Source organism: Pseudopipra pipra, chromosome 18 (assembly GCF_036250125.1).
Source record: "Pseudopipra pipra isolate bDixPip1 chromosome 18, bDixPip1.hap1, whole genome shotgun sequence".
Classification (NCBI taxonomy): domain Eukaryota; kingdom Metazoa; phylum Chordata; class Aves; order Passeriformes; family Pipridae; genus Pseudopipra; species Pseudopipra pipra.
This window is the reverse complement of record NC_087566.1, coordinates 3,506,153-3,522,221: the sequence shown is the minus strand read 5'-3', so window position 1 is coordinate 3,522,221 and position 16,069 is coordinate 3,506,153. Positions and strand designations below refer to the sequence as shown.

Below are 16,069 nucleotides of genomic sequence, written 5' to 3'. Positions count from 1 at the left end.
CGCGCCCGCCCCGGGGCCGCGGCCATGCGGGCGGGGGGAGCGGATCCGGGACCGGCCCCGGGCGGCGGCTCCGCTCCCGCCGCCGCCCGCCCGCCGCGGGTGCCCCGGGGCCGCCGCCGGGCACGGGCCTCCTTCGTGGACGAGTCGCTGTTCGGGCGCCCCGCGGGTGCCCGCCCGCCGCCGCCCGCCTTCGCACCGCCCTGGGCGGCTCCTCCGGCTCCCGCTGCCGGCGGCTCCCGGCCGAGGAGTCAGTGCAGGTGAGCGGCGGGTCGGGGTGCTCCCGCGCTCCTGTTCCCCACGCCCCCGCAGCCCCCGGTCCTGTTCGCCCCGGCCCCGCAACCCCCGCCCCGCTGTCCCGCATTTCGAGGCTCACTACGCGTGAAGGGGGTCGGTGGCTCCCGGGAGGATCTGGTGGGCGATCTCAGCCTCCCACGGGGGTCTCTCCCCCCCTCGTGAATCCCTCCCCATCCCGCTCGGGTCCCGGTGATGCCGCTCTAACCAACACGTGTCTCTCCGCTTGTCGCCCCGCCAAGGTCCCGAAGCCACGCTCCGTCCTTCTGCGATGAGTCCCTGTTCGGTGCCAAGCCCCAGGGTGCCGCTTGGGCAGCTCCGTGGATGAGGAAACAAGACATAGCCAAGCTCCATACGCTGCTTTGGAGCCCCCCGCCCGCCCCTCGAAACCAGCCCGGCCTTTCCCCCCGCTCCAGGGGGACACCCCTGAGAGCTTTGCACCCTCCAGCCTCTGCCCCTCCGGCCGCAGCGGGCTCAGAGCCCGGCCACAGGGGCAAATCCGGTGGCTGGAAGTGTCCCGAGAGCAATCCTTGCTCCGAAGGCTGGGGACCTCCTGTCAGAGGACGTTCCCAGTCTGTCAGCCGGCTCAGCGCCCCCTTGGAAAGGCTTCACCTGGCTTCAGACAACCTCGGGACAGAAAAGTGGAAAAACCAGAGTGCTCCGACAACCCCTGCCTCCTCCGGAGGCCCTCTGATGAGGGGCAGGTCCAAAAGCTTGTCCGGACCTCCTGTGGCCAGGAATGGCAAAGCAGCAGGTGGCTGCAAGCCCAGACCACCCTGGAAGTGATGCCAAATGTCCCTCTGGATGTACATAACAGCCTTAGAACTACCTGAGACCTCCCAGTGACCAAGTCTGTGAGGACCCTGCGCTTTTCTGTGGCTGGAAACAAAGGATGGGGCTGTTCCATGCTGGAGGACAAGCCAGGAGCTGGAGGGCAGTGGAGGGCACAACCCCACAGTACCAGAGTGGAGTGGCCTTGGTGGGAACAGCCACTTCCATCGATGTCCAGTTGTCATCAGATGAGGTGTGGTAACGAGTCGGGTTCCTGCTGTCTGCCAAGTCCAGCTGGGAAGTCAGAGCAGCAGGAGACAGGAGTGCCCACAGGGTAGTCCAAGGCCCATCCAGGAGAAGGACCACGCACAGGTACAGTGACAGCACAGAGCGGTGGGGACAGGCAGGGCTGAGCTCATGGAGCTCCCAAAAGAGGGAGCAGGGGGTGCCACCGGGGTGGGGGTCCCAGGTAAGGCCAGCCAGGGCAGCTGAGGTCTGAGGGTCCCTAAGGGGACCTTTGCTGACCAATTCTGGGGAGAGGAGTCCTGCTCTGTCCTGCCTGTCACGTGCAATCACAGGATCGCTCGTGGTTGTGGGAATGCAGGCGATCCCTATTTTGACCTCCTGCTTGTGGCAGGTGAGCTTTGGCTTTATCCAGTCAGGTGCTGGAAACCCCCAAAGGTAGAGGCTGCACAGCCTCTCTTGGCCCCTCTCCCACTGCTCCACTGTCCTCAAAGCAGAAACTTTCCCTTTATATCAAGTCAGAGCCTTTGTTGTTTCAGCTTGTGTCTGTTCTCATTCTGAGCACAAAGCTTGGCCCAACCCTCATGGACACCTCCTCTTCACAGGTACTGGGAGGCTGCTTTTACCCCCCCCCCCAAAACATTCCCTTCTCCAGACAAGGAGCCCCATTCCCTCTGCCTCCATGCACAGGACGTGTGCTCCAGCCCTGACGGCCTTGGTGTCTCCCTGCTGTCCTTGCTCCGTGTCATCGACGCTTTAAGGTCTCCTCTGGCAAGTCTGGAGAAAGGAGGATGAGTTTGGAGATGAGGAATGGCATCACCCTGCATCCTGCTCGTGGTGAGATGGCCCCAGGCAGGGATTTTGGCAGCTCATGGTGATGAGCTGCTGAGTGGACACGTAACCCTATGGCTTGTGCTGAGGGTTGTTCACAGCAGTGCCATGCTGTCACCAAATAAATGATCCAAGACAAATCTGGGACCTCATGTTTGGTCTGTGGGATGCTGCTGAGCCATCTGGGCATCTCCAAAGACTGAGTAAAGCAGCTCCTCAGTTTCCATCCCTGAGGTGGGAAAGAGCAGCTTGATCTGTAGGAATGTAGGTGGGGAGGCAGATAAAGGACATGGGCTGGGTGACTTGGGGTTTGCAGTCACTGCTCCCTGGGGAGGGAGGCTGTGGGGAGGAGCCCATGAGGTTCAGGGAATACAGGGGAGTCCTGGCAGTTTGGTAACTCCCTCCAACACAAAGGGAAAACACTCCAATACAGCCCAGGACACACTGAGCCAGGTTAAGAGCATCATTCTGCCCCCCGAAATTATTTTATTGCATCTTGAGCAGCAGCAGGATTCTGCCTTGACCCACTCCAGCACATGGAGCTGGAGCCAGCCAGGAGCCTGCCCTGCAGGGATTTTGTGCTTATTTCTTGGCCTTCTTGCCCCCTCCCTTTTTCTTCGTCTCCGGCGTGAGGAATGTCTGGAACAGGCAGCTTTTCTGGATGTGGGTGTTGTGGCTGTACAGCTCAGGTTGTGGCTGTATCCCTCCCATCCCACTCATTCTCCTGCTGTGTCCAGAAACAGCAGGTAAGCACAGTGTGTTTCTCCTTGGGGACAAGCCCTTTCCTGGGTGCAGACAGCACAAAGTACCTCTGGTTCAGCCTGCCAAGGCAGCAGGTACCAGTTCCTGCAAGCTTGAGGGCATTGAGCAGGTTCCTCCTGCACATCCCTACAAAGGGATCCTTTTACCTATCCCAGATCTGGGTAGAATTGCCCCTGGCTGCTGAACTGAGCCTTCCCAAGGGACCAAATGAAGGAAGTGTGCCTGAACGGGACTTTTCAAGAGGTGCCAGGTCTAAATCCTTTCATGCTCCTTTGAACCTCCCCCAGAAAGCCAAGGACAGTTGGGTTTGGTGGCACTCAGCAGAGGAGGAGGGTTAGGGGACCCGGCATTCCTGGGCCTGGTGCTCCAGCCACCTTTGGCAGGTAGAAAGCAAGAATAGCCTGATGTTGTTAAAACCTGAGAAGGTGAGTGAGGGTCCTTGGGATTAGCTTCAAGCTCTTGGATCTTTCCTTACACTTCCCATTGTGGCAGTCCAGCAGCTCTTCTTCACCTGGGTAAAAACTGGAGGGACATGGAACAACTGGGCCTTCTCAGAAGAGGGGTTGTGGGTGAACCTGAGCCTGCTCAGCTTAATTTGGAATGTGGGCACAGTGATGTGCAACCTGTGAAGGCTGTGGGCTGGGAGAGAATCCCGGTGTGATTTGGACACTAGATGGAGACAAGAGGGTTGAGGATAGACAGAAAAGCAGGAACACTGTTCCCCAGCAGCAGGGGGATGAGTTGGATGCAGTGGAGTGAATCATCAGCCCACTGGGGTAACCGCCCCAAAAAACAGCAGAGAACTGAACCAGTGCCATATTGGGGAGCTGGAGACCTTGAAAGATGGAGCCTCTTAAAATGAAGAGAGATTTAATCTGAAAAACAAGTTGACAGGGGCTTGTATGGCCAGTTTGCTCCCACTGTTGTGTTCAGGCTCCAAGGAATCAGCAGGGAAAACTCAGAGCCCATCACATCAGCCACACGCTCTCCTGTCCCAGGGTGTCACCGAGGGCTTCCAGGAGGTCAGACCTGGCAGTTCCTCACTATTTACACCACGAGGACAATGTTGGTGGAATAGAAATGGGTTTACATGGGTTGTTTGCATTTTGTTCTGCGATTCTCACTCACGTGGGTGCTTTACTGTTGCTCTGTCTTCTTGTTCTGCCAGGGCTGTGCAGCCCAGCACAAGAGCAAAAGCTGCTCCATTACTGCTGGGCCTGCCCTGCCTGCTGGAACTGGTGCCTCTGTGGAAAAAAAACCCATTAAATCTGTATAAAACGAGGCAGGGGGAACGTTCATTTTTTTCCTAGCTCCAGATCCACCCTGTCCAGTGTCACTGATGCAGGAGTTGTTGATGCAGAGGCCTGAATCAAGCTGGGACTCCTGCCTGCTGCTGCTCTCATTTCTCTGTCTGTTCAGCACTGCCATAAATCTCACTTTCCACCTTTCATTCAACTCTGGCTCCTTTGACTTCAGTCTCTCAGCAAAGCACCAGCTGCTCTGGGAGCTTTCAAAATCACCTGTGCCCAGCCCTAGGTGCTACAAACAACTATAAAAGACGTTTTGGTGTGTGGGCAGTGTTACCTTTGCTCTGCTTGGCCCAGACCAGCTCCCTTGTTTCTCTACACAGACACCTGTGTGTGTGGAGATCTGCAGCAGCTGGTGTGCAGGCCCCTCTGACCTGGAACAGCGCTTTGAGGAGCGGGTTTTGGGGCTGAGGCAGGGGATGGGGAGAAAAGGTGGTCCTGTGAAGAAGCTGCTTGCTTGGGGGTTGCAGTTGTGTTGCTGCAGGGCTGCCTTCCGATGAAATCAGCAGAGTGCTGAAGTGGAGCAGGAGCACCCCAGAAACCAGCATGTGCACCCTGCCAGGAGCTGGCAGGAGCCAGGGGGTTGCCTGGCACGAGGAACAGCCTGATCTGCAGCACTACAACAGGTTTAATCTCCTGCAGGACCTTCCTGAGAGCCAGTGCTGCTTCTCAGTGCTCCTGTACAGGTGTGTGGGGTTGTGTCCCGTAGGTCAACACCTCTGCTGGGGAAGCCTGTGGCTCCCATTCCTAATGATGCATCACTTCCCGCTTGGTCTGGGATCTTGAACTTTGAGCCAGCTCCTGCAAGCTGTTGTTGGAATCTCACATCACACTGTCCTGGTAAATCCAGCCCTGGAGGGTGAAGGAAATACCACCGAGAAGGAGAGGGCACATCGAGGAATCAGGTGGGCTGCAAAGGTGTGGGTTGGACAGCTCTGCTCTGATATCAAGGGGAATGCTCCAGCCGGACAGAGACTTTTCCTTCCCATTCCTAACACTGACAGGAGTCCTGCCGGTGTCAAAATCCATTTCAGCCACTGGGCAGAGCCTGGTGGCTTTGCCACTAGGACTGGGCACAGAGGGACTGTCCTGGGGGCTGCCTGTGGGAGAAACGCTCAGCCCGGACCACTGGAACAGGTTTATTCATTATACAGGCTGCTCGCTTCCAGCTTGGGAATCCTCACCTCAACAGGCATGGATGGAATCCCAGGGCCTTGGGATGTGTGTTCCATGGTGGGGCCCTCACAGCACCTGCTCTATCCGCGGGGCTGGGCTGGGGCGCCCTCGGGGCCGCAATGATCCCTGCAGCCAACGGGAACTGGAACCTGGGAATAGGGACGTCCCTCTTGGAGCAGGGGGAACGGGGTGGCCCAGCCCGGAAGCTGGTGTGGGGGTCCCGGGGGGAGTGTCCTGGCCCAGCCCCGGAGCGAGAAGGGTCCCCGGGGGGGTTGTCCCGGTCCAGCCCAGGAGCGGGGGTGTCCCGGGAGGATCCCGGTCCGAGTTCCCCTCCGGGCTCCCCGGGCCGCTCCCGCCGTTGCCCGGCAACCGCTCCGCTCCCTCTGACCCCCGGGGGCGGGGCCTCAGTGCAGCCAATGGCAGCCCGCGATCTTCTCCCCGAGAGCCCACCCCCACCACCTCGGGCCAATCAGGGCCCCCGCCTGTCCTGAGGGACAGCGCCGCTACCCAATGGCCAGGCGACATGCGCGATGGAAGGAGGAGAGAGGCGGGATCAACAGGGGTCCTCCCGCAGGGGGCGGGGCCGGGCTCGGCGCGCGGATTGGCGGGAGATGCGAACGCTCCGCCCTATAGGGCGGGGCCGTGAGCGAGGCAGCCAATGGGGAGGCGCGGGGGGCGGGGCCGCGCGCGCGGGGCGCAGAGGAGCCGCGGTCGCTGCGGGCGCCGGTTCGGAGGGGCCGGGACGGGCCGGGGGGTCCCGGAGGGTGTTCGGGGGGCTCGGGGTGTCCCGGAGGGTCCCGCGGGCACGGGGGGCTGGAGCGGAGCCGGTTTAGGCGTGGGTGAGGAGGGCGGCGGGGCCGGGGGGGCTCGGGGAGGCGGCGGGGCCGGGCCGGGCTCCGTGACAGCCCCGTGCCCGTGTCCCTCCCGCCGGGCAGGGGCAGCTCGTGTGGGTTGTCCCCGCGGCGCTGCCCTGGGCCTGCTTGATTTTTTTCCTTTCCCCGTCACCTTTTAGAGAAACCCGTGACCTTGTGGGGCATCGCGCAGTTAAAAATATCCCACGGGAACTTCATGTGTGCGGACTCCAGGCGGCCTCCGGGGCTCCCTGTTTCCCGTCCCCAGCTGGGACCGAGGCGTGCGGGCTCGTCGGGGGACAGAGCCATGTGTGACGGGGACACTTAGCACCATGCTGGCTCCGGATGCGACAACTCCCGCTGCCCCTGGTGCCGAGGGGTCAGGAGTTTGCCAGGGAACGCTTTTCCTGCTTCCCTGCGCTGGCTGGGATAGACAGCCCGGACCTCGCTTTTTGAGTTCAGCTTTGGCATAAATACATCGAGCCCGGCGTCCTGCGTTTTGCTTTTTGGAAAGCAGATAACTCGATCTCCTTTTGGAACTGCGGTATCCAGAGATGGGTGCGTGTAGTGTTGTGTCCCCGTGTCCAGAAGACAGCCCCGATGGAGGACTTTCCCGGGATAGGTTTTGACACGAGCGTTTCACAAGTGGGACTGCAAAAGGCGTTATTTAAAGCTCTGGGAGCTGCAGCCTCTGGAGGGACGGGATGGCTGTGAGCATGGACGATGACGTTCCCCTCATCCTCACCCTGGACGACAGTGGGAGCACTGCCTCAGCCCCTCTGGATGACCTGGATCGGGAGGAGCTGCCTAACGAAAGTAAGATCCCTTTGTCATTCCCTGCCCACTTGTCTGTCCCTTTTGTGGTGGCTGCTCTTCCCGGTGCTTGCCAGGGCCTGAAACTCTCGGAGTTGTCTCTCGGCATCCCGGGGCTGCCTGAGAAAATCACATCAGGCAGTTGCTGCTTGTGTTGGTTGTTTGCTCACAGCTCCATGTGACACCGAATGGGCTGGATGGGTCCTACCAGTGCTGTTTCTAGCACACATTTTTGGGTTTCTGTGTGACCTTAAGCCCAACCCTCCTCCACGTTGTCCCTGAGCATCTCCTTCCCTTGGCACTCCCCCACTGCAGTTACCTCATGTAGTATTTTCCTATAAACATCTGTCCTTTACGACTGTTGTTTTGCTCATTTCTTAGTTTACATTCTGATTTTTGCAGTAAGAAAAGTGATAATGGGCCGATAAATGCCTTTGACGTTTTTACTGTGTTTTTATCAAACAACCTGGAGTACTTTTAGACAATTATTGCTGCTGGTGTGAGCCCCAGGTGTTCGGTGGGGCAGAGCCAGTCTGTGAGCACTGGGAGGGGAAAAACAAAAGCCACCATCCCTCACCAGCTTTGGGTTTTTTTGTATCTTCATTAAAGCCATCACCCTGCAGCAGGTTGGATGGGTACAGAGATGTGTCTGAGCATGTTCAGGGAGTTTCTGGTTTGCACTGTGTCACTGGATGTATCTGAGCAGTTTTGTTCCCCCCATCCCTGTGACTTCCAGCTGACATTGCAGGTGCATGCACAGGTCTTGTGATCCTGTTCCAGCCCTTTGTGCCACAAGCTGAACATTTGTAACAAAGAAATCGTTTCCTGGCCTGGCATCCTTTTTTAATCCACATTATTATTCCTCTGTGCCTCTGAGATTTGATTCCTCTTGTAATCAGATGTTCCCTTAATTTGCTCCTTCTGTGACTTCCCAAGCCAAGAGTTAGTTTTAGACAATAAAGATTCTTCCTCCCTCCTCCCCCTGTTCTCCCACCCCTGCAGTTGACTTTCCCTAAGCTCTGCTGCATCCTTGCTCCATCCCATCTGTTTGTCTTTTAAAGTTTAGCTCTCTATTTTTAAGTTAAATAAAAGAGATAATTCTTCCTCCATCCACTGGTGTATTTATAGGATTCCTTGTGACTAATTTTAATCACTCTTCTCTCTTTCTTCCCCCCTCCTCCCATCCCTTCAAAGAAGAAGTGGGGTGAGGCTTAACGTTTGCTTAAAGCCAACACCACTGTGTTAAAGCACAGGCATGAGAATGGATCTATTAATAAATAAAAATACTCCACAATCTGCTTCCCTGGAAATACAGGGAAGTTGTTTAGGGGCCAATTTTGCGCTTCTTAAAAGATTGCTGTGTGGGTTCTGAGACTTCATTTCCTGGGATTCTCCGAATGAAACGTCTCTTACTTTGCCCTATGTTTTAATCGCTGTTAAAGTTGGATTTGCTGCAGAAATATAAAGCTTATTCTATGGAAGTGATAGGGAAGGAGCCTTCTGAAGTCAGGGTGGGATGAAGGATTAGAGGAGGAAGGCTGGCATCGACAACTTGAAAGGCGAGTTTATCTCTGAGAAGCGGGAAGCTTAAATGAGCGAGTGAGCACAGTGACACCATCACTGGCAAAAGTAAGCTTGTTTAAAAACCAGGACGTGTGGTGCAGCTTTTCCTCTTTGCCTGCATGGAAAATCTGCTGTGAAATGCAGCGACTTTGTATCTCGTGGAGGCTGTGAGGAATCAAATGTGTCCCTTCTGCTCTGCGTCCCCTTTGCTGCTGAGGGCTGAAATGGCATTAACAGAACTGTGTAATGTCGTGGTTTTAGTCAGAAACTTGTCTTTCCCAGGGAAAAAGAGTATGTGAGGAGTTCTTTTGAAGAGAGGCAGAGCCTCCCAGGGTGATGATGAGGACATGGAGACAGGGAAGGTCAGGAGGCTGTTTCCTTGTGGTTTTGTCTTCCTTTTGCATAAACTCTGCTAATAGAACATTCAGCCAGAATTTGGAGGAACAGCTCACTTCTTACAGTGCCTCACCATCAACTCCTGAGGATTCAGTGGTGGGTTAAACACAAAGCTTTTATTTCAGTGTGTCCCCAGAACAGGCTGGGACTGTTTGCAGTGAAGGACCCATCGTCCTCTCCCAAGTGACACCAAGGGAAAGACAAAGTTGCTGTAACTGCCCTCTGTTAAACCACACGTTTGTGGTTGATCATAATTTTCACTCTTGTTTTGTGTTGCTGCATCCACAAACCTCTCTAAGTTTTAATCCATTTTCCTGTCACAAGTGCCTCCCTAAGTGCTGTGTACCTGTGTGGTTCAGTGTATCAGCTCTTGTGTTATTTAAGGAACTTGTTGTGCTTTTAAAAGAAAAAAACCTACCCATGGTGTGGGTTTGTTACAATCGGGTCCTTGGGTAGATGAATTTGTAGTTTTGGACTCTTGGTGTTGATTGTCTGGAAGTGCAGACAAGTTGCTGGGTTGAAATAAGTAGAAACAGGGTTTTCCAAGAGCAATAGCAGATGTAAAAAGAAAGGACCAAAGTGTAGGAGTGGATATTCTTTTCCAAAGCTTTCAAAAGAGTCCTCTCCTGGGTAAGTGAATGTCTGGGGGTTAGAATAAAAGGAAGCTAAAGGAGAAAATTGTGTGGAAAATTACATTCTTAGGCAAAATGTCCAGCTGCAAAAATTAATCTCCCAAATAATCCAGCTCTTAAGCACTTAATGGGAGAAAATACTTGCATGGGGAGGAATGTTAAAACCTCTGCCTTGCTTGGCTTGTGCTGGGATACAGGGCTTCCAGGGAGCTCCCGTTTGCAGCCACCACAAAGGATCAGAATCCTGCAAAGCTGACAGGAATTCAGACCACAGCCAGAGAAATGTGGTCCCTGTGGTGCTGGTGGTTTTCTGACTACACCATGTAGGACTTCAGTGCTGGGTAATTCTTCTTTCAAGCTGCAGCAGCTGAAGGAGACAGAGAGCAGCTCTTTCATCACTGAGTCCACCCTAATGAATGTGACGCTGCCCTTCCCTGGAACATCTTATCTGAGGATCTCTGAGTGCTGTACACGCTCTGATTAAACTTCCCAGCACCTTGCCTGAGGTGAATGACTAACATGAAGCTGCATTTCTGTGCGAGGCAAAAAGGGAGGCGCGATCCTCGCGTGGCCTCTCCCGAAATCGTGTTCTGAGAATGATGAGAACCTGCCAGGGTTTAGTGATTTCCCATCCCTCACCCAAACTCCTGGGAAGTGTTCAAACAGAGTTCTCAAAATATCTCAAAGTGCAGTGTCTGTTTTCCATCTACAAAGGCAGCGTGGATAGCCTTGAAACTCCGGGACAGTGTCTCTCCTTGAGCTGATGGGAACTATAAGCAATAAATGAGTGCACATTGATTTATCCTGCATTAGATCAGGTACAAGATTCTCCTTTACCTCCACATGGAAATTGCTGTGGGCTCAAGTGGAGTTTCAGTGTGTTCAGAGCAGAAAGTACAGCTCCAAGTGTCGGAGAGGGAACAATGGGATATTGTCTGTTTTCCCACACAATAGGTGATGGCAGGGGGAAGAAGTCATCTTTCAACTCTGGGTTTTTACAAGAAAGCAACTGCTTCTGCTATTGAGGTAAAAATTAATTATTGGGGAGGTGGGGGAGCAACTGCAACAGCCAAGAGAGACGTTTTCTAGAAGGATTGTTGGAAAATGGGAAGTTATAACTTTGAATGGGGTTTCAGGTGGGCCTTTGCAATCTCACTTGCTGCTGTCTAAGGAGTAAATTGTCAGGAAAATTAGAGCCAGCCTGGCCTTTTGGGATTGTTAACACGTGCCCCTGTGCCTGTCACTGCTGGGAAGGAGCAGGTAGCCCCAGCTGTGTAAAGAAAAGGAGATTTCTCTGTTGGTGAGGCTGGGGGGGAGTGCCCCAGGTTTGCTTGGTGAGGAATGTGGGTGAGGGATGCCCAAAGACTGTTGGTTGTGCCTGTGAAAGTGTACAGTGTACTGTGCTTCCCAGAATGCTGGAGGGGGCCTCTGCCCTTGCCTGGTGTCTGCACAGTTCCCTGATGGAATGTGTGAAAGGGCTTTCAGCAAAGCTGTTCTTTTTGTAGTTGGCTGGTGGAGACCCATGTGATGGTTCTGAACAGTCTAATTACAGAAGTAATGGATGTTGTGTACACTAAACTTGTCTTCTTTAAATAAAATTCCTTTACTAATCCCCAGGTAGACATTTGGTTTTGGGAGTGGCCCAGGATTTGGGGCAATTAATGTTCTTTTGAGGCACGTGAGCCACCTGGATTTTGAAGTATTTGGTAACCAATGCAATCTGAAGTGATAAAAGTCTCTTCTGTGTTGGATCTGGTTCCAGAACACATTTGTATCAGCAGTGAGAGGGTAAGTCTGTCCATGTAGTCCACAGCTTCAGCTCATCTGGTCATGGAATCATCCCAGAGAACCACAGAATGGTTTGGGTTGGGAGGGACCTTAAAGCTCATTTCATTCCAACCTCCTGCCATGGGCAGGGACACCTTCCACTTGCCCAGGTTGCTCCAAGCCCTGTCCAACCTGGCCTTGGACACTTCCAGGGATTGGGCAGCCACAGCTTCTCTGGGCAACCTGTGCCAGGGCCTCCCCACCCTCCCAGGGAAGGATTTCTTCCCAATACCCCATCTAACCCTGCCCTCTGGCAGTGGGAAGCCATTCCCCCCTGTCCTGTCACTCCTGGCCCTTGTAAAAAGTCAATGAATCTCTGCTCTTCAGATATCCTTGTTACCTTCTTCCTACTACCACTTCCTTTAGTGCCATCTGTGGATGAAAGAGGTTTCCAGGTGTAAAACAATTCCTAATGGGCTGAGGAAACAGAAGAAATACCTGACCTTTGGGGAAATGCTGCAACCACACAAACTCTTAGCTGCTGTGCTTCTTGAGGAACCATTTCAATTGCTGTGGATGCATTCTGGCTTTGCTACCTTTGGAGGAAAAGAGGCATTTTAAATGTCAGCCATCTGGCAGATTTAATAAATCCTACAGGATCTGTAGGTTTTGGTCCTTGTGTGGAAGTAAGGGTTTTGAAGGTGGTGATTTGGGCTGGGGCACTGGGTATGAAATGCTGTAGGTAATTAATGTGAAGAAATAAGGGATGAGGGAACAAGCAACTGCTTGCAATGGACCTGGCAGATCCCAAGATTTCCAATAGCCAGGCTCTTAAACAGCCTTTTGGATTATCTGGCGGCTTTCTTGGATGCTGTGCAGGATATTTCCTCACGTCATGGCCCCCAGTTCTACCCATTTGCCTTTAATTAGTTCCAGCAGCAGTGCTTCTGCTGCTGCCTTCAGAGGTGAAGCATGGCCAGACCACAGGACTGGGATCTCATTTTGGGAAGCAGTCAGGTTCTGCTGTTGGAGCAGCTCCTCCCTGTACCTGGGGTAAGTCAGTTAATGTCACTGTGGGCAACAGTCTCACCTGGAAAGTGCCAATTACACCTGGTGTGGGAGTGGGCAGACAGGTAGGCTTCATTCCTTTGTTATGAAGAGGTGCTGTTTTGCATTGCTGTGCATGATTCGTTTTTCTTAATATGTACCTGCTTAAAATTTATAGAGAGAGGAATTTTTTTCCAGAGCACAAGTGGTAGTTTCGTGCTGGATTGTTGTTTATGCCTCTGAAAGTCTCATTTCTCCAGCCTAACAGCCTTGAATTCTGCAGCTTCTGCCAGGGCTTCTCTAATCCTTTCCTGGCCTAGATGAGTTATAATGAGTGTTTTAAGCAAGCAAAGCGAAGCAAAACTGCCTCTGAGATGAGTGAGGGGTGAAAATCTTGGAAAGGGAAATGAACACCCTAAACATAAGGAGATTATTGTTTTCTCCTTCAGTACAATTCGTTTCCCTTGGTGATGAACACTGTAAATACAGAGGAAGGAGGGAAATGCTGCTTTATGGGAGATGTTGGTGTTAGAAATAGTGAAAAACGTGTTCCTGCTCTGGAATCTCACTTGACCTGAGAATTCAGGTTTTTAAGGCAGGGCTGTGCTTAAATACTTGCCTGAGAGGGTAGAGCTGGTACCTTTCATTCAGGAGAAACAGCACTGTATTGCCCAAAACTCAAAAGCATTTGTGTGGACACATCCTCACCGTGGCTGTGGGAACGTGCTGCCTACAGAGGCAGAGCCACGAGCCCAGTGCAGTACCAGGAGGCATCACGGGCTGCAGTTACTGAGGGTATTTTTTTTCCAAGCCTTCCTTGTTTTCTGAGCTCTGCAGGAGAGCGGTTTGCACAATGCACACATTGTGTGTCTCACAGTAGGATGCTCTGTCAAACAGAATCTCTGCACTGTTGACTCTTTCACGCAGTGCAAAAGAAAAAATTCCTAGTGATTTCATCCTGAATGCCCCATGCTGTTCAAATCTGAGCCGGTAACAGCGCCTACAAGGTGGAGAAGACTTGGGTTAGTGTTCCATTATCCGGGAGTCAAATGGTTCTTTCTCCTTTGTCGTCTCCCAGAGCACTGGGGACGGAGATCATCTTGCCTGCATGCTCGCTGTAAATTAGGGAGGATGCTGCAGGGTGGGGACAAGGGGTCTGGAAGCTCCTCGCTGCCTTCCTGGAGACAGGAGTGATGACCTTAATGCTTCGAGGGAGGCAGCCTGGTGCCCTTCGTGTGCCTCTTTTCCAGCACACATCTTTTTGGGATGAGAACAGGACAGGGTGTTTTCTCCCCGAGCCGATTGCTTTCGTTGGAAGAGGTGGGATGAGGGCACGTGCCATGGCATGGGAGGGCCCTGCTTTTCGAGCAGGTGGTCCTGGAACTATAAAAGACGTTAAGGAGTCTGAAAGTGTTCGAGCTGCAGTTTTAAATCGACAACTTTCCAGCTCTAACCGGTCACTCCTCAGCCACCACAGCTGACTTGGGAACATTTGGCTCGGGAAGCGGAACAACAGTTGGAAACAAATAGTGATTAGTTTTTTCATGGCTTCCCAGGGAACGCGTCGGTTTGTTCGTTTTTCCCCCCTCATTTTTGTGATTCCTGTGGATTTTTAAGGCACCGTAGATGCAGGATGTTCGGTTTAGCCAAGCTTGCTTACTGGCAGATTAAAATGAGCAAAGGCTGAGCACGCTGAGTTCACTCATCATAACCAACATGATGCTTCTCAGAACTTCCTTTGCCCTTGGTATCTTCACCGAGGAATCCTGCCTGCTGCCGTCAGCCCCCCTGCGTTGAAATCCCATTTTACCCATTTGAATGCTGTAAGAAGTGCTGTATAAACTAAACAGGAGCATCTGTGAAGTGGTTAGAGTTGTTGTTGATTGCCTTTTCCTTATTGCCTTCGGGGGATTTAAGCTTGAATTTGCTGGAAGTAGAATTTATGAGGCAGAACGCTCCATTTCTGATCCTTAAGCTGGGAAAAGTGCGGTGAATTTGATCAGTCTTTCTCTCACCTCCCATGTCTCTGGCTTGTGATCTGGACCTCGCAGGGCTCTCCCTGTGTCTTTTAGCATAATTGCTTTTTGCATGTGGAGAAGATGCCTGGTTTTCACATGGCTACTCTCACTGTGGAGAGCTGTAGGAGCAGCTTTAGGATTTCATCCGTCTGCTCCCAGTGAGCAGTTCCACAGGAAGCTCCTGCACCTGTCCTTCATCTGGGAGAGAGGGAAGCAGGAAAGGTGTGTTGGTGTTGATGCACAGCAGCACTGTGGGGTTGCTGAAAGATCCTGAGGATGACAAGAGGAGACTGCTGTGATTTGAATCACAGTGTGGGGGTTTGAAGCATCCAGTGCTGCTTTCATAATCATGATCTAGTCGTGTCTGTTTGCAACAAAAGGCTTTTCTTTTCCTGCCCATGTGGGGGAATAAAATTTAGGATGTATCTCTCTGCACAGCCTCGTTAAACCCTCTAATTCTGTGGGGCTGGACACTTTTAACTGCTCTTGCATTTCCTATATAACGTGTGTGTCTCTGTTGTCACCTGGGAATGTCTGACCATCTGTATTATATTCCAGCTCTTACTGTTTTTCTGAGAACACTTTCACTATCCCTAGTGGATTTGGGAAAGTTTATGGCACACAAGCAATGTGGCCTGTTAACACTTTCCCTAAAATGCACAAATATGTTCCTGCTCTTCGTTAACCAAATGAAGAAATGTCTGCAGACTAAGTGATCAATCCTGAACTGGGAGCGCTGAAAACTCCCCAGGGTCACATTAGACTGGTGAGTTGGCTGTGTCATTTGAGGAATAACCAGATGTGGGAGGAGGAAGGAAGGGATGCCATCACAGCTCCTGCTTTCGTGGCCTCTGGCTGTGGGCGTGGGCTCCAGAGGAGGAGGGTGAGGACAGTTTGGGCCAGAACAGTATTTCCAGTCTGTGCCATTTTTTCCATGTCACAGTCACCCTGGCTGGAGGGGATCTGTGCCTGGAGAGGGGCACAAGAGCTGTGGCATAATCCATCTTGTAAAGGCAGTGTTCCCACCACATGAATCAGCAGGGCCAGCTGGTCAGTGAGTTGGGGAGTGGTGAGTCACTGCTGCTGCTTGTTGTCCATTTGGTTGTTTTTCCTGGTGCTGAAGAGGAACGTGGTCCTACCCGTGTTAAATAAATACTCACAAGCAACTTACTAAGGAGAATTTTGGCATTTGGGGCAGAAGGGTGAAGTGACCAAGGCAAAGCCCCTTTTTTTTCAACTACAAGGCTGGTGGCAGGACCTTATCTCAGCGTTTGCAAAGGGGAAGATTTCAAAACATTGAAAATGATTCATATACTGTGAGACAGCACAAGTGCATAGAAAATAAAAATGGTAATGGGAGCTTTAAAGCTGTTGGAGAGGCAGCAAAAAGTCACAGAACAGGCATGTCTAGACTGGCTAACACAGAAGATATATAGATAAATATACATCAAATGAAGACATGGAAACTGGGACTGGAAGAAAATCAAAAAGAGAAATGTGGTCAGCAGAATTAAAGGTGCTCTAAAGGAATTGAGAAATAAAGACATGTTAAGTGATATTGGCCTGTCAGGAGTTCAGGGTTGAGCACTACAGGGAAGCTC

General features: G+C 52.5%; 2 protein-coding genes and 1 long non-coding RNA gene across 5 annotated transcripts in view; 2 read left to right on the top strand and 1 right to left on the bottom strand.

Annotated features, from left to right (window-relative positions):
- Positions 1-8: 8 nt before the first annotated feature.
- On the top strand, positions 9-4,179 carry RITA1 (RBPJ interacting and tubulin associated 1). The gene is made up of 3 exons (XM_064674707.1): positions 9-257; positions 534-1,434; positions 1,911-4,179. The coding sequence occupies exons 1-2, from the start codon at positions 25-27 to the stop codon at positions 1,075-1,077; spliced, it is 777 nt and encodes a 258-aa protein (XP_064530777.1). The 5' UTR covers positions 9-24; the 3' UTR covers positions 1,078-1,434; positions 1,911-4,179.
- On the bottom strand, positions 3,969-5,898 carry LOC135423964 (uncharacterized). Its single transcript, XR_010435034.1, has 2 exons — positions 5,390-5,898; positions 3,969-4,140 (listed from the first exon to the last, which is right to left on the bottom strand). It is a non-coding gene; the product is annotated as an uncharacterized LOC135423964 (long non-coding RNA).
- A 128-nt stretch (positions 5,899-6,026) lies between these two features.
- The window catches only part of TPCN1 (two pore segment channel 1), a 43,437-nt gene continuing 33,394 nt past the window's right edge, over positions 6,027-16,069 (top strand). For 2 of the 3 annotated variants that reach the window (XM_064674686.1, XM_064674683.1), the window contains exons 1-2: positions 6,028-6,107; positions 6,394-7,048. In XM_064674686.1, the coding sequence (XP_064530756.1) occupies positions 6,956-7,048 (93 nt within the window). In that variant the 5' untranslated portion in view covers positions 6,028-6,107; positions 6,394-6,955. Of the gene's footprint in view, positions 6,108-6,393; positions 7,049-16,069 lie in introns of all 3 variants that reach the window. The other variant, XM_064674684.1, reaches the window with a different exon arrangement.

Excerpts from the sequence above, each read along its gene's own strand:
- RITA1 (XM_064674707.1), top strand. The coding sequence starts at position 25 with ATGCGGGCGGGGGGAGCGGATCCGGGACCGGCCCCGGGCGGCGGCTCC. Across the intron at positions 258-533 it reads CGGCCGAGGAGTCAGTGCAG|GTCCCGAAGCCACGCTCCGT; the intron begins GTGAGCGGCGGG and ends CGCCCCGCCAAG.